At 42.6% G+C, this 21,918-nt stretch overlaps 2 protein-coding genes across 6 annotated transcripts in view; one reads left to right on the top strand and one right to left on the bottom strand.

Annotated features, from left to right (window-relative positions):
* Positions 1 to 15,832, bottom strand: part of itgbl1 (integrin, beta-like 1) — a 53,029-nt gene extending 37,197 nt beyond the window's left edge. Inside the window, exons 1-2 of the mRNA XM_079517568.1 lie at positions 15,649 to 15,832; positions 11,200 to 11,399 (exon numbers count right to left, since the gene is read on the bottom strand). Coding sequence (XP_079373694.1) covers positions 11,200 to 11,399; positions 15,649 to 15,740 — 292 coding nt within the window. The 5' untranslated portion in view covers positions 15,741 to 15,832. The remainder of the gene's footprint in view (positions 1 to 11,199; positions 11,400 to 15,648) is intronic.
* A 3,317-nt stretch (positions 15,833 to 19,149) lies between these two features.
* The window catches only part of nalcn (sodium leak channel, non-selective), a 127,520-nt gene continuing 124,751 nt past the window's right edge, over positions 19,150 to 21,918 (top strand). For 4 of the 5 annotated variants that reach the window (XM_079517972.1, XM_079517971.1, XM_079517970.1 and 1 more), the window contains exon 1: positions 19,180 to 19,244. The gene's annotated coding sequence lies outside the window, so the exon portion shown is untranslated. Of the gene's footprint in view, positions 19,249 to 21,918 lie in introns of all 5 variants that reach the window. The other variant, XM_079517969.1, reaches the window with a different exon arrangement.

Raw genomic sequence — 21,918 nt, 5'->3', positions numbered from 1 at the left:
TCCTGAGTCCTGACAACCATACGTTCATACAGTAGGTGACAGTCAACCGGGGAGTGAGAGCAGCACCTCTTTGGCTACCCTTAGACGTTCTGAGGATTTGAGGTTCATTTCTCACTCGATGAATGGCAGGCCATGCCTCCGGAGAAACAGAAAATCTGAATGTGTGGCTGGAGTCTCCACCAGAGCACCGAACTGAGGGTTCCAATTCTTACACTTTCTCGACGAACAGCAAGAATCTCTCTCCACCAGCAAGAATCTCCACCCTCTGATGAGGGGATGCACATGCAGATTCCACATACCAAAGGTCTGACATGCGGAAACAGCGATCGGACATGCAGTCGAACATGCGCTGCTCCCGCGTGCGTTTAGGGTTAGGTGAGGGTTTCAGATAGGTTGTCTGTCTAATGACAATCGGACGAATAGTATGTTGAAACTAAAGCCCGTACCCCCCGATGAACGAGAGAATTGATAAGGGTTGATAAGGGTTTCCTTCGAACAGAAAAGATAGTCATGCACATCCAATCCCATTTTAGTCCAGGTGCAAACAAATGACTCAGGTAGTTGAGAGAAAAGAGATAAGTAGAAAATAAAAGAAAATAAGGGGGTGCGTGTGGACCGTTTCCTGTAATTGTGGCCTCTAATTTGCATATTTAGGAGTAGGCTTAGCACTAATTACATCTAATATTCCTTAAACACATTGTCTGACCCTCAGAACATAGATTATAGACACTTTATTTGTCAGTTATTCTTGTCATGTCATTACAGTTATTGAAGAAATAGTTAAATTTCAGATTCAGCACCCTTGAATTATGTAAAATGGCCTCGTTCCCTACTTTTATCCCCAAATGCCTAACCTAGAAGGCTTTTTTCCTGAATAATTGAAATAAATGCAACTTTATATGTAAATGCAAAAGTGAGCGTGGCAGATTTTCTACTACGTCTTGGTGAAAAATAAATTCTTGCAATCAACTCAGAATCATGAAAAAACCCTAGTTTGAGCCTTCAAAAGTTACTCATGTCCAATTTAAGCACTTAAGAATTTCCGAAAATTGGTTATCGGACTTTTTTCCCCCCAGATTTTCATAGGTTTCCCTTGAATAGCAATAAATGTTTTTGTACAGAATGAAACTGAAATTGCATACTTGAAACTTTCTTGAGAGGGGTAATCCCACTGTACTAAATGTCATTCTTATTATTTTACATGTATCTTATAATCGTATTATAATGCATTTTAAAGGATTCATTTGAAAAGCCTAGCAAAAAAATATCTCTTGATAAAAGTTTGTTAGTTCGTTTTCATCCAGATTTGACCACTATGCACTTACTTATAGCCAATGAGGTAATCTGTGCCCAAATTTAGGCAATCATTTAATTTTTTTTAAAGTAGAATATTTTAAAAGGTATAGAACATGTGAACAGCGAACGCATTGGCACTGATGATACTGTAGGTGTTTACAACATTAGCTCCAGACAGAAGGACAGAGAGACACACCTTCTTTCAGACCCACACTGTGAAATTGTCATATAGGTTCATTGTCTGTCTATTATGCCCCGGAGATCCACGCCGTCATGCACCTTCATTTCACTTCACTCATCTTCCATTTTATTTTCTAAACAAAGTATGAATGTGTCAGAGTTTCTGATGTCTAACAGCGTGTGGAACAGTTGAAACAGAGTAATAGATTCCACTGTCTCTTGCACCTTTGCTCAGATGGTTGATGGACAAGACAACTATAGTCTCTCTCTCTCTCTCTCTCTCTCTCTCTGCCTGTCATTTTCTCTCATACGCTTGTGTATGCACCCAAGAAATACTGTATAAGATGTAGTATACGGTTAGTCCATAAAGTTCAATTCAACAATTAATTATTTGTTGAACTTTCTACCTGGAAAATAATGTAAAATAAGTTACAATTTTAATTAATAAATTAATAATTAATAATGCATTAATAGCTGTACTTAAATGCAGAATATTTACCAATTGGGGTATCAGATAGTTCAAACATGCAGAGCCTTCTTCAGCATTGAGATAACACGTACAGTGTCAGCTATGGCTACTTCTCACCATTCTAATGGTCAAAGTGAGCATTGTTTTGTTTTGTTTTTTTGCAGCTTTCGCCTTTATTTTATATTTTTTATAGAGAGACAGGCAGTAGGCTGACAGGAAATGGGGGAGAGAGATGGGGGAGTGACATGCAGTAAAGGCCGTCGGGATCGGGACTCGACCCCGCGGCACACTGCCAGACTCGGGCTACCGGCCAAGGTGCCTGGATCGCTGATCCATGGCCCAGGCCAAAGTGAGCATTGTGAAATATGAAATGCAGGGGCAGAATCATGCGATGCAAATTAAAGTGGTTGACAACTTATTATAAATGTTGGGCCCCATTGCGTTTTTCCGCAGGGGTCCTTGTGTGTCACACTCCATCATGCCTCCGTCTCGTTCATCATGTAAATGTGATGTCCTCTTCAAGGGCTATCCATCAGTCCCTAACAATAGGCTGGGTCTAGCCCCTCGCTCAGATCATTATCGACACGTCCCGGGAGTCAGCGGCAGGTTGAGGTAAAATGATGTCGTGCATCGTTGATCGTTCCAGTGAAATGAACACCAAAGACACACACACACACACACACACACACACACACACACACACACACACACACACACACACACACACACACACACACACACACACACACACACACACAAATATTGATATGCTGTGCCCATCGTGGAACATTTCTAGAAATATAAAATCTTTAAGTCAAGACATAAAAAAACCCTCTTTTTAGTGCTGCTATATTCCCATATAAGTTATAGAACACCACGAGTATATAAATGCAGGGGTACACTGAGGATGTGTTGTTATAGCAGCCTGCATTATGACTGTATTCTCATCTGCATTCAGCGGTCGGTGTGTGTTGAAGCTGTCATCACAGCTGTCAGCACATTAGGGAACACCTCAGAAATATATGGCTTCCGTTTGAATAACCTTCAACAGTCATGCACGCACAGCTAAAAATAAGGCTGGGAGTGCATGGGGTTCCAGTCAACAGAGCAAATCACATCAGGGGTAGAGAAAGATTTAGTTAATAGAAATGATCTATTCTCTATTTGTCCTGCATGTTTCATTCATTGTCATCTAGGCTACTGTACCTGTCCTACAGTATGGCATTCTATGGAAATAACTTTCAAAAAAGCTCAGGTGCAAAGTCACAGTGATACCCAATGACAAGAGAACCTATCTGCATTAATCAAATTATTTCAGCTGCTTATTGTGCATTGAAAAACCATCTTAAATTATTATTCACACATTTCCTTGGTATCACCTGGTACTCCTAGAACTGATGTACAAGATACAGTAGACCTATAAATCTTACATTTGATTTCTTAACCCTCCCGACTTAATTCAACAGGATATTACAAAGTCGCAGCCACCCACCGGCGTCCATTAATCTCAGCTTGACAATCATTCTGACATATAAATTGGGTCCCTCCTTATCGAGTGGGCGAAAGTTTATGTGTGTGTGTGGGAGGCTGTCTGTCTGTCCACAGTTTATATATACGGCAGGGCTTCTTGCAGTAATTCACCACTGCCCTGGGGGTGTCTGAGCCACGCTGACGTGACGGACAGCTGCGCCTAGCCAATCCAGTCACTACCACCACCCAGACATAGCCAATGGGAGGTCAGAGAGAGGGTAAATCAGTGCCAGCAGCTATGGCAGTATAATAATGGGTGATGCAGCGTTGCTGATAACATGTTGACGTGGAGAAGGTGGTGGGTGAGTCATACGACTGGCTAATTTCATTTTTACAAATCTGCTCACACTCAGTGATAAACAGTGCATTTGGATGGAGGTAAACAAGGAAATGGGTTGGTTAGGGACAGAATAATATGAATGGAATCTTGATTAATGTACTTGCTTGAATGATGCACAAAGCCAGCGTTTAAACGGGTCATAATGAGATTGTTCTCCATGATTGGAGATGATGATTCTTGTTAGATACTGCAGGTACTGTACTGTGAAGCTTATGGGTATTCAGATCCCAATTAACTCACCAACACATCACATTACTAATGGCAAACTCGACAGCTCTGAGATTTCAAAGTAATTTCCAATAGAACAAACCTCAAAACATGACTTAAATACAGACCATCTGCCAACTTAGTAAATAAAAGCTACCTGAAATTGCCTGTGTGCTTATATTTACTGTATGTCTTGCACAGGACATTTGCTATGCAGATGACATTTCCCCATTCAGTTTGTTGAGATCATGTTCTCCACATTAACAAGGTACTCATTTCAGTGAGTAATTATTCCCTCATTGCTTGCCTCTCCCTGTGGGTTCCGAAGCGTGGAAACGACAGCACGTCAGCTCATGTTCTGTGGGAGCCAGCTAGAAGACACCTGTCTCAGGTAATAACTCATTCTCTGTGTGCACAAGCCCCCAGAACAAAGGAGAGTCCTGCCTGCCATCATCCTCACAGGTATGCACAACAAAGATTAAGTCAATGACCTACAGCTTGACTACTTATGAGGCTGCAGACTGACCTTACTAATAACTCTGGGGAACATGACTCACTTCATTCTTAGTATTTAGACATACGAGAACAATAACATGCAACAATATACATGAAATCTAGTTCCTTGAAGATGACATCTTCCGAAGGTGTATAATGGACTCCAACCAAGAATGCCTGACCAGACAAGTGCCTTTCTCTTTCTTTGTAGCCCACATCTGGAACCATTAATTATGTGACTCACTCACCACACAGCTCAGAACATCATCAAAACATGCACTTGAAAGAAAATAATTAAAAGAAAAACAACATCTAGGCAAAGGAACAACATAATTGGCTGAAATTGGCTGAAATGGCTCAATGCAATCACTGTACGTGTTTCCAAGATCAGCAGCCCAGAGAGGTGACTGTGATGCTGTGAGCATCAACAACTTGGCAAAGCAAGAACAAGTCAGTAATTCACATTTTAACCAAAGATTAAATGTAGGCCTACAGTCTGCACCACTAGTGAACATTTTGCAGGCTGGCCCTGCTTATAGTCAGCTGATATATAACGAGTCAATTTGGGAAGCACCTGCACGGTGCACCAGCTTACTGTAAATGTAATACTGTCATATTGTGGCACATCAGGACTTTAGATTTCGGAGCAGCACCGAGGCCAAACTGACTTCCTGTGTGCCTCTGACATAACAGCCCCTCGAGGTGGGATCTCCTCATGGCTCTGGCGGTGGCTATGTAACAGAACCAAAGCACTGAAAAATCCACTGCTAGAGAGAGAGAGAGAGAGAGAGAGAGAGAGAGAGAGAGAGAGAGAGAGAGAATTGATTTTAAAAAGCCAGACAGTCACACAATTAAAAGTGCTCCAGCAGAGCTATCCATCAGGTGGTAGGAAAGGGTGTATTTATCGTGCATGTGCACTCTTTCTTTCAACTGCTCCTAGGCTCTGAAGGACACTGATATGGTACTGCCCCAGTCGTAAAGTTACAGATTGTTCCAGGCTAGAGACATAGTTGGCTCTCAGCTGCGAAACACATCAGTGGCTTGGTGGATGATACCGACAAAAACACCCATTGACCTGCTTGAGCAAACATTTTGTGTGCGCAATAAAAGTCATTCTACAATTAATGTTTTAGATAAGGAGCCTGAATAAAGAGTCATTAAATGCAAATGAAGATAAAACGTGACATGATTACTTGCCAGGGAGTTCAGCTGTACTGCTACTCAATATTATAATAGTAATGGCTTACAAGTTTCTAGCTAGCCAGTTGTGCCCTAGGCCTCACTTGGTGCTTCTGACAATAGGAAAGACCATCCATCTCAGAAAAGGGATAGACGGCAACTTGTCTGGGCATACCAAAGGGAAATACTTGGTTTTGTTTAGCCCAGAGTGAAAGAGAGAGAAAGAGCGAGAGAAAAGGAGAAAAGCGCAGAAAGAGAAGTCAAGAGAGAGCAGGAGACAGAGACATTAATGAAAGGAAAAAGGAAGAACAAGGAGGATGGAAACACTGCCACGTTGAGCCTCGTCTGCAAAAAGAGAACAAAACGGTTTGTTTCGACAGAAGTACTGCATGTTTTAACAATGCCTCAAAACAAACCACATAAGCCATGTTCATTGATCTTCTCAAATACTTAAAGCATTAGTCTGAGGTCATGTTTCAGGTCACACAGAGAGACGACAGAAGCTAACAAACAGTGCACCGTAAAAAACAAACAAAAAAACACTGAGTGCAGTGACAGGTAGTTTTGTTGCAGCTGCTGAACAGATGTTATGGCAGGTCAGCATGGCAGTGTTCTGGCACAATAATGTGATGACGTGAGAGAGCGCAACATGCACAAAGACAGTGTGACCTTGTGCAACGTTCACTGTGCAACACTAAATCTATTTGAATAAAAAGTATTCCATCTACAAAGCCTCAGAACGCAAGACAATTACAGTATCTAAAACTTTCATTAAGCAAACGGCTCCCAAGCAATTGTGTGGCATTTTCTGGAGTAGCCAGGGGACCTATTAGATAGATAATTGAAGGCAGGAGCTATCTCCAATAGAAATAGCATTGTTATGCTTACAACTCCAAACTTATGCAAGAAGAAGAAGAAGACAAATTACTCAAGTGAAGGGATGTCTATCCGGGTGGCACAGGGGTAAAGTTCCTGTCCACATGCTGACTGGGATTTGCATAATAGTCTATTAGCTTTGTAGCAACACCCTAAAGTATACCACCGGACAAACCATACGCAGGGTTAAAGTGGGCTAGTCTGTTTTATACCCTGGGGTATATTCTGGGCTAGTCCAGTTTATATAAAAACTAGACGTGCCCATCGGCCACTAGTGACCAGCCTACTTGGGAACAATGCAAGTTGGGAACCTAGTATGCAATACCCATTGTCATAGCACCTGTTTTAACCATCTGTATGTGTCCCTTTGTTCCCATATATGGAGATCTCTGTATCTGTCTGCCTGTGTCTGAAGCGTAGAAACTGACTGTGAAAAGGGCACTGGTTAAGTAATCAAATGGCAGGTGTGGGGTCGCCATGGCAATCAATTGGCTGAGGCAGAGGCTGGGAATTCTACAGTTGAGGCCGGGGACACAGCTCATTACAGTAGGTCTACTGGCAGAGCCTGACCAGAGCCTTTTGTGGTGGTTCTGGACAACCGTGTATCCTACCGCCTCATGGCTGGGCACTGCACTCCCTGTGGTGGTGTGGAAATTTGAAGTCGGTATAGGGCCAACGGTTCTCAAGTTACATGGATTACAGATGTATAGACAAATTCACAGAGGGGTGCCCTGGGCGCGGCCATTACTGAGGTGTAATCCATGGAGCAGGTGCTGCTGCGCTTAACGGTACACCTCAGTAATGGCCGCACGCAGGCAACCCTCTGTGAATTTGTCTATACATGTTTATTTCTAAATACTAACTGTTCAAAAACATGTCCACTGTAGATTTATTTTTACAAGAAAAAAATGTTTTGAATAAGAATAACCATATAGACTAAAATAATAATGCATTTAGTTTCGACTTATTACTTTGACCAAGTGGATGTGAATTAACAGCGATGATAGCATGCAGGCTATGACAGCTTCTATGCAAGCTGAGCAAATGTTTGTGGATGATGGAAAACACATAGTTTACCCCTAAAGAAAAATATCCGTAGGATCTTATCAGTGGGCATTTTGTGAGAGGCAGAGATGAGGGAACCACAGGGACAGAATTTGGCTGGAGGACCATGCATGTTGCTTGTGCCGCTGAGCTGGAGACAGATGTTGTTCTATCTTTCTCAATATGCTTTGAATAAAACCGTGGGCGTACACATACAGTACAGTACATGTGTGTACAACTGAGTTGGGTATTTGTGTGTATATGTGTATGGTTGCGTTACTTTGTAGGTATTTGTGCGTGCGTGCAGCGTGCGTGCGTGCGTGCAACAGTGAGTTTATGTGTGTGTGCTAGATTGTGAAGAGCTATCCCTCTCTCGCTGCAGGTTCCATTTACAGTGTGTGGATCAGTGTGTGAAACCCCATTATCAGGCTGAAGCAGGGCCTTCTTTCCCCAGACCGATGAACCATAATGAGCTCCTGAGAGCAGCCAGCCCGTGCAAAATAAATCACTCCATGTCCTCACACGCACGCACGGATGCATGCACGGAAGCACGGAAGCACACACACACACACACACACACACACACACACACACACACACACACACACACACACACACACACACACACACACACACACACACACACACACACACAATACTACATGTGCAGGTATACAAACATGCATACATTATATCTGACACATTTTCGGGGTATCCTGATTGATTCCATTTCTAGATTAAGTATTGAGCTTGTTTTAATCAATCGACCAGTTATACGATTCTCTCAACTCCAATGACAAATTAAGTGAAATGTATACCTACATTGATTGGTAAAATAATGATGTGGAAAAAGCACAGTCTACTCTAAACGGAGGCTGGCTTCTGAACACATACCCCCATAAGAAGATAACGGCTTCATTCCTCTCACATCATGAATTAATGAACACCGCACTGAACATAGCAAAGTATAAGGAAAAGAGAACTCAGAGGAGTCTGTCTTCCTTTTTAAAGAAAAACAACCAGTTAGACAAAATTATCTAAAATATTTTTCAATTCTTGAATTTTATTTCATTAAGCATCACTATTCAACTTGATTATTAGACCGACAGGCAGACAGACTTTTTTTTTTTTTTAATGATTTTCTTTGTGGATTTCGCCTTTATTTTATATTTTTTATGGAGGGACAGACAGTAGGCTGACAGGAAAATGGGGAGAGAGATGGGGGGAAGACATGCAGTAAAGGCCGTTGGGATCGGGAGTCAAACCCGCGGCACACTGCCAGACTGGATTACCAGCCAAGGTGCCTGGACCACTGAGCCATGGCCCAGGCCCAGACAGACTTTATTAATCCACTGATGAACATTAGGCTACTATTTAGAAAACTGAAAATATTTATGGGCCTAAAAAGTTGCAAGGTCGTTGAAACCAGTTCTGAGGTAAGCTGTCAATATATAAATAGAAAAAAACAAGTTGTCCCAATCTTGTGGAACATCCTTTTCAACAATAAATAGTCACTGTCTGCAAGACAATTAACACACTGTCAACAATATTATGAAGATAGACAGAATTTTAACCCAGTATAATAGAGCTTGTCAAGGAGAAGGTATATGTAGTCATCAATTATATTGAAAAGAAAAAAGAAAATCACATCCGTGTGAAGTGAGGGGCGCTCTATTCATCGTACATCATCCAACAAAACAAAAATATGAAACTAAATATCAATAAATTAATATTATTTATTATTAAATTACTATGCAGCAGTCGTACTTAGCAGAGAGCTACTAATTAATGCTTTATACAACTGCTGGGTTTCCACGGACATACCAACAGACATACTGACAGACAATTTGCTCAGACACATGACATATATTCTCCATTCATTGTCAATGGCATTTAATGTTTGTGTTCAGACAGAATCTACTCTATAGCTGTTTATAGTAGGGGCTAGCGCCCCTCAAAAACACTAAATGTTGCACCTGTGAGTTGGCATTCAAAAGATGAGAACCTTTTGAATGGTGACTTTTAGGCATGGTGGTTGATTAAATTGATGTACTGTAAAAAATAAATTTTTAGCAAAAAAATATATATAGAATAGAATTAAACATTATCCATTAATTATTCACATTGGATGGGTCTCCACTATATGAAAAGAGGGGTAACTCTGGCACATTTCCATATGGAGGGAATGGAACAAGTAGACAGAAACATTTATTTTCATGTAATCTAAACATTTATCTTGCAATTCTACAGTGTTTTCTGTGTGTACTGCTTTGGATATGTTTCATTTGAGGCTCAGTGAATAACAGCAGTAGTTGAAGGAGCAATATATCGTCAATAGCAGAAATTGTCTCAATATGCACTTATGCAGACTTTCAGGGTGAATTGTGTTGTCAGCCTCAGAATCACTTTATGGATTGGCGAGGATGAACATCTCCCTGCGCACAACTCGTAAAATGTCAGCCAAGTTCAAAGCTGTGCCTTTTGGTATAATGCCTTCGTGACGTAGGTGAAGCACCAGCTGCCTGTTAATACTGGAAGTACTGTGACATTTGCCCTAAAATACACAATGACCACCACTCCCCCCCCCCCCCCCCCCCCGATCCAGCAGTTGAAAATAAAGAGCAACATTGGCGAGACCAAAATACTCCCACCAATTCCTTGTTAAAACCACCAGATGTCTGTGAAATTCATACATTTCAGATCATAAATCAATCAGATCAATTAGAAATACCATTAAAAGCCTAAACAAAGGCAGGAAGTTGCTAGAAAATATGTCTCAAAGATTAATTCTTCATGCCACACCTGAAGCAGTGGCTAATCAGCTACTATAATTGAGTGTGTCAGCAAGCTTTCATGCTGTGGCCCCAGAATCTGAGAATCTATTTTTTTCACCCAGTGTCAATTATCCAATGTAATGGGCGCTACACTTCCTCTGCCAACCTGGGGGGCAGCGGACTGACCTCATGCTTCCCTCCATGCATGAGGAGTCCAAGCTGCTTCTTTTCACCTGACAGGGGGGGGGGGGGGGGATCCCCAGCCGGACATGGAAGGAACACGTTATTCTGACCAGTTCTTTTCCCCTCCATCAGGCGCCCCGGCTGGCCAAGGGGAGGTAGTTTAGAGACCAGGATTACTGCATGTTTTTTGTGAGGGTACCTACCCTAGGGTACACGGGGAGAATATGCAAACTCCACACAGAAAGGTCCTTTCGCCAACCCCGCCTCGGGTATGGGCACTGATGACACGGAGGAGAGAGCACGGGCCCCAGTGTCCACAGCGTCCCCAGCGGGAATCAAACCCAGGACCTTCTATAGCTGTGAGGCGACAGCACTACCTGAGAATCTTCTACATCACTCAAGGACTGCTCACTAATAGCCAGATGACACCCAAGATGCAGAGCCATGCGCCTGCACTCAGTGCAGCTGCCCTGCTGCATTTCACTTTTTTTCATTATCTTCATGGCCTACAGTGGGCCAATTAAAAAGAATAGCACTCAAATGTGCCTTGATAATACAACACACACTCCTTTAATCACACACAAAACATCATGGCGGCATTATACATACAGTATCATAGTACACACCACTGCAGGTTTTCCCATCATGCGTAGGACAGACCCAGTCGTGGCACTCGCAGCGTGGCCCGTAGAACTTCCCTGGCTCTGTGGCCTGGCAGATGCAGAACCCGCAGTCACACTCGCCCCTCCCGCTGCAGATCTTTCCATCAGGGCTCCGACAGCGCCGTAGCGATGAATCAGAGGAGAGATTACATCCTTCCACCTGGCTGAGAGAGAAGAGAGCAGAGTGAGCCAGGCATAGATATTAAAAAAATCACACCAGTGTGAACTGAGTGGTGCAACTGCCCTCTCCCCCTGCCTCTCTCTCTCTCTCTCTCTGTGTAATTAGCAGGCAACAGTGCAACACTATCTCGCTCTCTGTTTCTGGCACAACAGCGCCACTTTTGCCCCTACCGCTACTCATAGTCACATAGGTGAGGACATACTCTAATGCAGTGGTTCCCAAACTGTGGTGCGTGCACCCCTTGTTGTGGTGCGCGAGCGCCTTCTAGGGCAGGGGTTCTCAACCCGTGGGTCGCGACCCCTCGGGGGGTCGCCAAATTATTTTAGGGGGTCCCCAAATTATTAAAAAAAAAAAAAAGATTTGTTTTTTAATTTTATTTTCACGATTTTTCAAAAATAGCAGACCTACAAGCTCATAGCGCGCCACCGAGTGGCGCGCTATGAGCTTGTAGATCTGCTATTTTTCAATAGCTAAATTATAACGATGCTTAAAACACCAAAAGGGGTTCCCGCCCAAAATGGTTTAAGGTTATTGTAGCAGTCAATTTATATTGGGGGTCGGGAGGGGGCGGGGCGGGGGTCCCGAGACGTTGCCGAAGCATTTCCGGGGGTCCCCGGCCAAAAACGTTGAGAACCCCTGTTCTAGGGGGTGCATGACATGAAAAGTCTAATGGTGGTGCTATGGTTTTATTTTAAATATATTAACATATTATGCCAATATATGGCAAGTAATGCAGAATAGAGCCTATGCTGCATATATTATGCCATATTCAGGTTCATATATGTGGATAAAAAGGAAATATATGTCTCTATATAGCTTATGCAATTTATATTTCCATGTGGGGGGTGCATCAGCTAGGTCAGGAGGTAACAGGGGGTGCATCAGCTAGGTCAGGAGGTAACAGGGGGTGCATCAGCTAGGTCAGGAGGTAACAGGGGGTGCATCAATTAGGTCGGGAGGTAACAGGGGGTGCATGGCCAAAAAGGTTTGGGAACCGCTGCTCTAAGGGACGGATGGACATTGCTGTTCCTTGGAGTGGTTGCACCACTCAAAAATAGAGTCTCATTGGCCGCTGCAGTTCGTTGGAGCGATGTGTGTTGAAGGAGGGGCAGAAGAATTTACACTGGGGAAGGTAGTACGCCGGAAGTGTGGAAGGCACATTACGTCACGCTCAAGTGATTACTGGCCAATCACAGCGCATCTTTTCTGGGACTTACATAACCGAACATGCACTCTGTGACGCACGCTCATGCTTCCGCGGTGCTTCGCAAAGGAATCTTGGGAAAGTTTTGCCCTCCCTTGAGCACATACGCTCCAGAGCCGGAAAGAGCGTCTACGTTTATATATGGAGCCAGGGCCAGTCAAAGGGGAAGCCTTCAGAAGGTCAAATGTCAGGGCAGTAGGTATACAAATCTGCTGCAAAATGAGTCCAGAACATATCTTGTGCGTCGCTGTACCCCTAAAATAGTGAAAATAGCCAATCGACCTCGACACGTTTTAGAGCTTTTAGATCGGCTATTTTAAAATGCTGTTCAAAATAGTAACAAATACCAAAAAATGTAGGCATAAGGGGTAAGGAAAGATAGGGCCGTTAATGCCATTTCTAAAGCATTCAAACAGATGTTTGTTGTTGGGTTCAACAACCGTTGAACCGTTCAGAATTTTATGGCCAGGTATGTCTGCATATAATGGGGATTTCGTGCCTTACACTGAACCATGACAGTATTAAGAAAGAATTATTTAATACACATACTTCTCAAATATAAAGGTAAAGATAAGCATAAAGATTAGAAGATAGAAACTATAAAGCAAGTGATCTACTGTAACTGAAACAAATGGTCAAGAGACTATAGCCAATCTATTTTTAGAAATGATCTACACTGTAGAATAGATTCTACAGTAGGTGAATGTCTGCATTGTCAGAGTTGGATTATACATGGCAAAAGGATATCCAGTGTACCAACACACTCATGTAAAGTTTGTGTTTATAGATATGAAAATCATTTATCATATCTTTATGCCTTACTCGTAGATTTGTTTTTATGTTTTATATCTATTTTTGATTTTGTGTATGTGATCTCGGCAGCACTGCAAATGAGGATGAACCTCAATGCTGGGATTAAACTGATAATCATAACCACATGGTTACTGGTTAGTCTGTTTCCTCGCTTCTGTCTCTCCATCGCTGCTCACTTCATCATGGTCTGTAAATCGTTTTTTTTTTATCTTCCAAAATGTTCAACTCTGAATAACAATGTCAAAAATGTATAATGAACAATCACACTATTCATTCTCATACTATTTTAAGCAAGTCGTGAGACTTTTCTTCTGTAATGGATAACCCAGTTTATTGGTGTTTAATTGCAGCACTTCAAAGAAAAATACAATGCAGCAAAAGAAGAAGATAATATTCTCCTTAAATATTCATGTTGAAAATAGAGCGTACATTCCGTACAAGATAACATATGGGCATAAAAGGCCAAACACGGCCCGGACGGTTAGCTCAACCGTCTGGGCACCTAGGCTGCCGAGCCAGCCTGACGGCGTGCCGCGGGTTCGACTCCCGATCCCAACGCGTGTCTTATTCCACCCATCTCTCTCCCCATTTCTTGTCAGACTACTTTCAACCTATCAATAAAGGCAAAAAAGCCCCCAAAAATATAATAAAAAAACTAAAAAAGGCTAAACACACAAAATCCGTTTTGTGGCACCCCCTCAGGATTTGTGTTAGCCTTGAACCAGAAGTGCTCATTCAACAAAACAGAATATAAGGTTTTTTCTTATTCTGCTCTGTAGTTTGTTTATAAAAGAAAAACAAGGGATGGTTATATTAGTGCACATAAACAAGATCATTGACTATAACTTACTGTTAGATCTAGAGAAAAAAAAGGTTTAGGTCTATAGGTCACAACAAAATGGAGGGTAAAAGGATCATTGCAACAATAAATCAAGCAGCACACGAATGACTCCACCTTTCTTTGAGCTCAGCCAAACAGCTGTTCTGGAGCTTTGTTTTTACACCAAAGGCTCTCAGTGAGATTTGTTTCATTTGGTCGCTTTCTGACATTCCTTTCTATTCTCTCCCTCTCCTACAGTCCAGCTTTCCAGTTTGGGAGTAGTAGACAGCAAAATACAGAGTGCTAGTATTATCACTCAAAATCAAATCTGTGACACTATATCTTAAGTGTTCCTGTTGCTCCCTAAATCAGCATGTGTTCCATTTCTACACAATGTTCAGTTACTGCACATTTCACTTTTACACACTTTTAATGACATATTTGGTAAACAAACAACATAGTGGCTGTTTTCCACGGCTTCTGAAAAAGCAGAACTGTGTACACGGTAAAGTGTTAATACTGTAAATTAATTTGTAACTCTGAGAGTAAATGTAACCAAATGGACATTTACGGATTCACTGGGTACACATGGGAGTTAATAAGCTGTCACAATTCATGGCACAGCATGTGTGGGTTTACCATTGTCCAATAAACACTAGATTGAAGGGAAAACATATAATGCAGCCACTTGCATATGCACCTGCTTTGACTAACCCCCCCCCGACACACACACACACACACACACACACACACACACACACACACACACACACACGTCACACACACACACACACACACACACACACACACACACACACACACACACACACACACACACACACACACACACACACACACACAAGGCCAATGTAATGACAGATGAAGCATCACAAACTCAACTTCAATCGTCATCCACTGGGGGTTAATTTGTACAATCTCTGCATTAAATTGGCATGCTGCCAAAATAGTATTCTGTCCATTCTATTCAAGGAACTGCTGCATGTGTAGACTGTGACATGCTTATGGATATAGGACAAACTCAAAGACACCATTTTTATTTGGAACTCTGACAATTCTTGTAAGTTGCTATACAAGAATGCATAATGTACAAATGGAACCAGAACACTAACTTTGAAGTATTTTGTAAACCTCCTCAATGACAATAATTAATCAAATCTAACACTCTGATTTGACATTTGTTATAACACCTGGCTGGCATGCATGGAGAGTTGGAGACACTGCACAACACTGCATGCTATTAGGAACTTCTAAAAATGTAACAGTAACAAAAAAAGTTTCCCCCTTGTCAGCAATAAACCTCTCTCCCTCCCACTCTTCACTCTCTGATGTTCTCCAAAACAAACAAGGAAACAACAAAGCTACGTATAAACTCACCTCAGCGACTGTAACAAAGTGTCCTCGACAGCAGCGAGAAGAATGAGAAGCAAGGGAACAAACATGGACTGCACCAAAGCCTCCGTGTGCATGTTTAAATCCCACACAAACCTGAAGTATAAAGTAGCTTGAAGGAATTCCCCCAATTTTTTTCTCTCTCTCTAAAACAGACAGGGAGAGGGAGTGAAGGAAAGAAAGGGGGAGAGAATGAGAGAATATGAGAGAGAGAGAGAGAGAGAGAGAGAGAGAGCGAGCGCATGCAGCGGGCTGGCCTGAACTGGCTCAAACTCTTCACAGGCCAACAGCCTTCTCCGATTAGTTGACTCTCAAACTGAGTTCCAGGAGTTAGAGACGGGAAACCTGCCAAAACGTAAAGTTTAATCACCAGTTGGAGATGTAATTAGAATCAGTCAATGTTAGACTTGAAATACTTATATATTCATTTCTGCTTCCTTTTTTCCATTTGGAAATATGGTGTTTATATTTGTCCAATGCCTTTTCATGCGGATTATGGATGATGGCTGATGGAATTTTCAAGGAAGATGGCAAATCTGAGAAATTAAGTCATCACCACATACACCAGATACAAAGAGACAGGTTTGTCCCACACATATTTTATTTCTTAGATATTTCTTAGTCATTGCAATTCACCCAGGTTATATGAGGATATATTTAGCTGTGTTCTGAGATATCCCATAGGACTAGTTGGATAAACTTTCTAAAGACAGGTACAGCATAGTACAGACAGTACAGTGCTGTCTTTACAGTACTGGATTATGCTTGCAATGCATGTAATCTACTTCTAGCCCCAGAGACTTTAGTGTACTTTTATAATATTAATAATAAACCTGACCTTTCATCATAACCTGAAATGCAGCTGTGCTTTACTGAAAAAGTACAAATAATTAACAATAAGGCAAAAAAGAAAGATGTACTATGCGTGGTGCTTGTCATTAGTTGGTTATAAGGATTAAAGTAATTGTCAATGGAGAAACTTCAGGTATATAGTACATGACAAATTGTCTGATCAAGATTTGACTGAGATAGTCATAGTCAACAAATACTTATTGGGTTGCATATCTTAAATGGAGTGTTGTGTCTATAGTTTAACACGTTTTGCCTCGAGTGCCTTGCCCTCGACAGAACAGGATCTGAAGGCCCAAAGTAGCCCAGATCCAGCCCATAGACCCCACCCCCTCTCTGAGTGGACTGCCCAGCTTCAATCTGATAATAAAGCTAGGCCCGGGGCACCCTGGGCAAGACCTACGCTGAAAAGACTATCAGCGGAAGTTGCAGGATTTTAGCGGAAGTATCGCCCAAGGAAATGACGTTTATGCTTTACAAATCAGTTTACATTCTCCGCGAATGAAACAAGTGTTGTGATTGGTCGGGAAAATATCGTATCCGGGGGAAATACATCTGACGGGTATTCCGGAGGATACATCCGCCGATAGCTTATCTGCCTTACGTTACCAGGCTTTTCTTTTCGCAGATAAGTAAGCCTGGGACCAAGGCTAGGCCCGGGGGGGCACTGGTAAGCCGTGTATGGGATGAGAATGTGAAAATCTGAGATGGGAGATGGCAGATGTCCTGTAGGCTACTGTCCTACAGGGCAGAGATATTGATGCTCATAGTAAAAAAGTAAAAGGTCTTTGACTGCATTTGATGTCACTTTGGAGGTCAACAACATCGACCTCTTCCATGTATCATAGGTCAGGGAGAGAACGATCTGAGACCAGCTGGGTACTTCAGTCAGTCACCCGGAACTGGTAGCCAGCCCACTGATACTGTGGGAGCCAACCCAAAGCATAAGTAGGGGAAGAGGGTGAACCATGTAGAGGGATACATTGAGTCTGACAGCAGAGCCAGCAGAACTGCAGAGCTCTGGACCTTGATGCTCGACAGCAAGGAGTGGAGGGCGATGATCCAGGAGCCCTGAGATGTTATTGGCTAGTCACATCGCAAGATGTCTTGTTTGTGTTGTAATATGAGCACAGTTGTTCATTGCAGAACTGTGACTGTGGGCCATGTGGGCTTTAGGATTTACCATCTGTACAGTACTATATCTTTAACCATATGAACCCTAGCAGCCCCTTTCTATGTCATAATAGGCAAATATTAGGCAAAAATAGCAGACTGAGCTTTACTTGTAGATTGACTATTTTTGGTGAAGAGATTCAGTGTTGAAGGAAAAAAGTAGGCAGCCAACTAAGTACAGACCCTACGGCCTACCGGATCCCAGTAAGGTTTTCCTTACTGTTGGAATTTACTGAAAGAATTATGAAGTAAATAATGGCTAGCTTTAAAGGAGAAAAACAACATTTTAAATGTTTCAGGGAAGCAGCTTGTTCGTAGTCTAGTGTATTGGTACTTACTGTACATGTTTTGGAGGTATACCTCCTTCCTCATAGCGTACATATTTTATTTTAATAGTCCATTTTATGTGCTATTAATGTGTTCAAAATTAAGTTTGTGTAATTATGACTGTTCTTATATGGGGGCAAGATGTATTTCCTACCGGCACGGTCTGTTATTGACCAATTTGGTGTGAGATCTCCACCAGTAATAATGTGATGTGATGTTAATGTAGCCCCTAGCCAAGACCCAGCCCGCAACAGCCCTGCCAATCGGGCTCAGCCCTATTGGCACAACAGGTTGCGTGTTGGTCTGGCGAGTGGGAGGCCCGGGTTCAATCCCCGCTTTCGCACAATGCTACAATCTGGCGTAGTTGGCAGGTCATGGAGCGTGATATCCTCGCGTGAGGGACATCGTGTACGGTGGTCCACGGTGTGAAGTGAGAAGCGTGAGGACGCGCTTCAAAGACTGGGGGGGTGATTGAAGACCCAGCCCGCAACAGCCCTGCCAATCGGGCTCAGCCCTATTGAAAAGCATGACAGGTTGCGCGTTGGTCTGGCGAGTGGGAGGCCCGGGTTCAATCCCCGCTTCTGCACAATGCTACACTAACATACCAACCGGACCACAAAATGTGTCATCAATAGAAATCAAATCGAGTGTTGCCTTCATCTTTTTCTGATGTATTGGATAAAATATGTCGTCTACTCATCTCAAATTAAAGTTTTAAAGTTTTAAAAACAATTGCAAACAAACAAATTTCCTTTCCTAATTTATTTTCATTTTAAAAATGCATGTGTAGCCTACTATAGTTTATCAATATAGTATCTAATAGTTTATTAGACATCACTGGGAAGAATCTTTTTATATTTGAAGACACATTGTCAAAGCATATCTGCTAACTAAAACAAAAAGAAAACAAAAAAAGAAGTCATAATACAATCCTGTCTGGTACCATGCCACTATTTAAACCATTAGTTTAAACGGTTAAATTGCAGTGAGCTAGCTGTACTGTGTAAGTTACAATCAAATTAAAAATCGTGCAGCAGCCTGAGCAGGCGACTGTTACCATGGGGACGAGTGCGCGCGCCCCCGCTGCATCCATCTGCTGGTGCTGCTGCTGATGTGATTGCAGCTCATCGCGCGCTCCCGTACTCTCTCCCATGATCACAACACACCGGAAAACAGCTGATGTCATGGACAGGAGGACGACACACAACCGATAAAAGGAAAGCACACGTCGCGTAAGTGATTGAAACAGCGTTTCTAGCGATACTGCACAAGAGAATACTTTTCTTTTCGTTGACTGAACGTTATATAATGTAGGATGCGCGACACAGCTGAGCAGCTGCCGCGCTTCTGCACTCGTGACTGATGTGCTCTCCGACTCTCCAGGAAGTGAAATCTTTACGCACCGTATAGTAGGCCTGGGTCAAACGGAATCGTATCGTATGTTGTCATGGTTTGGTTATAGTGATATTAGGCACATTATATTAGACTTGTTTGTACACTACACACTGTACTCTGGCTGTCACCGTGGTCGTTTCTGCTCAGTAGCATCTTAGCCCTCCCCCCGCCCGTTTCCATAGTAACCTTAGCTCCACTGGTGTCATTCGTTCAATCTCTAATCACAATATGGGCATGCATTTCCATAATTGAGTTGTGGGTGTTATTGTCATTTTTGTAATCCTGTACGAACTTGCTCACTGTATAGCTGTGGATCCTACAGTAAAACACCCTAATGGAAGGGAACCATAACCATTATCCCCAAATTAATTTCTTCAGTTGACTAGCAGTAGCCTAAACAAGCTACTAGCTGTTGTATGGGTCATACCTTCTACTTTATTTATCAGCAGATGCAGATGCTGTGTGTACCCTGTATATACTGGGCGGCAGTGGCTCAGGGGTAGAGTGGCTGGTAGAGCGTCCCTATGGAAACCGTGAGGTTCCCAGTTCCATCCCGGGTTCCCCCAGAGTTCGTTGGTGAGAAAGACGCTGAACGCCTGTGTGTGTGTGTGTGTGTGTGTGTGTGTGTGTGTGTGTGTGTGTGTGTGTGTGTGTGTGTGTGTGTGTGTGTGTGTGTGTGTGTGTGTGTGTGTGTGTGTGAGATATCTATATAGCAGTAAGACGCCCTGAGGGCGAGAAGCGACCTCGCCCTAGGGCTCTAAAGGGCAATGTTGCGTGCGTGCATCCGAATAAATGTTGTACTGGCCATATATGGAGCGTGTCTTGAGTGTACAGGGTTTGATGAGGTCAGATTAACATGGAATGTCAGAACAGGTCAGCTCCATATGGATATCTAAGGGTGGCAGCGGGGGCAGTGTCTTGAGTGTACAGGGTTTGATGAGGGCCCAGGTAGGGCCGGGCCTTAATCTTCGGGCCTGTTGAGAACTCTAGTTTTTGCCAGCTGCCGCGCACTAATAACTGCACTAAGAACTTTGCGGCAGGCCCGTCTAGAGTTTGAATGGACAGGTATCAGTCAAAAGGGAGACATCGAATGGAATGTCAGAACAGGTCAGCTCCATATATGGAGATATAAGGGTTTGAGGTCAGATGTAGAGTTGCTGGCCGGCTCCATATATCTAGGTGATGATCCAGTCTTCTCCATGTATGGCTATCCAGGGTTTGATGAGGTCAGTGTTGTGATCTTCATAAATGCAGACGGCTGAATATGGAGCATGTCACGAGGCCTGGCGGACTCATGGCCATATATGGTGGCGTGACGTGTCACGAGGCGTGATGGACTGAAGGCCATATACTGTATGGTGGCGTGACGGATCGACTGACGGACGGACTGACAGGTTTTTCAGGTTTTCATAGTAATCTGCGACCTATACGGTCGCACAAATAGATATACGGTATTTGTATAATACTGTATATGTTCATTTCATTTACAGTACGTAGGCTACTGTATATTGCCTTTAAGCATTGCCACTGCAATGCCTAAAGTTATTGCATCCAAAATGTGGCTGTGACTGTCCTACTGTAGATAATTTCCTATTTTCTGTCGTGGAAAGGTATGCTGTTAGGCTCATAATTTGTCTAAGGTTCAACACAAGCATTGCCCCGGTACTGTACGATTAGTCTTCAATGATTTGCTTTTGGTGCAGTTCCAAGCTGTTCATCACAGACACAACTTAAATTATCTTTTTTTTAGCTCTGGATGCCACTGCCGTAAGGGTTATAAACAAGTGCACCATTTGTCTTTGTCTGTAGATGACATGGAATAGAATATACTGGTACTCTTCTTTCAACCACGTTGTCATTATAATATTAATGATAAATGTGTGACATTATACCCGCCTTCAACATATAGAGGCCTAGGGGTGGAAATGGAGGTAGAGCGGCCGCTTGGGGAACCAAAAGGTTCCCTGTTTGATCCCAGGCTCCCCGAGAGTTAGTGTTGAAGTGTCCTTGAGCAAGACAGCAGATTAGTGCTTTGCATTGTTAATGTGCACATTGTGCATAATGTGCATTGTAAAGCAGCTTGTATGTAAATGTACCCTTTACAAATGTAGCTCAGTTAAAGTATTGTGCGGCCAGGGGGAATAAGCTAACATGATTTCTCCATTGGCCATTTGTAAGGAATGGTAGAGAATTGCTAAACTGTATGAATCGGAAACATTGTGGTACAATTCGTATCACACTTAAGCAGTGATGTAAATAGGTTTCCAATGTAATGAGTCCCGGGATGCAGGGATGGTCTTTTAGATGAGTCCCAGGGACATTTTATGAGTCCCACTTCAACGACGAGTCATATTTTGCCATTTTTACAAATCGCAGCATTTAACTCCCATTTCATTTTATATGGTTATAATGTGGTTATATTCATGTAGAAAACAGAAGAAGAAATGATTATAATAACTAAAGCTAGCAAAATAAACTAGAATAAAAAACAGTACAGTAGTGCATCCCGTG

The sequence above is a fragment of the Electrona antarctica genome, assembly GCF_951216825.1.
Source record: "Electrona antarctica genome assembly, chromosome: 13".
Taxonomy (NCBI): Eukaryota; Metazoa; Chordata; class Actinopteri; order Myctophiformes; family Myctophidae; genus Electrona; species Electrona antarctica.
The sequence above is the reverse complement of the archived record's forward strand: the minus strand, read 5'-3'. Positions and strand labels throughout refer to the sequence as shown.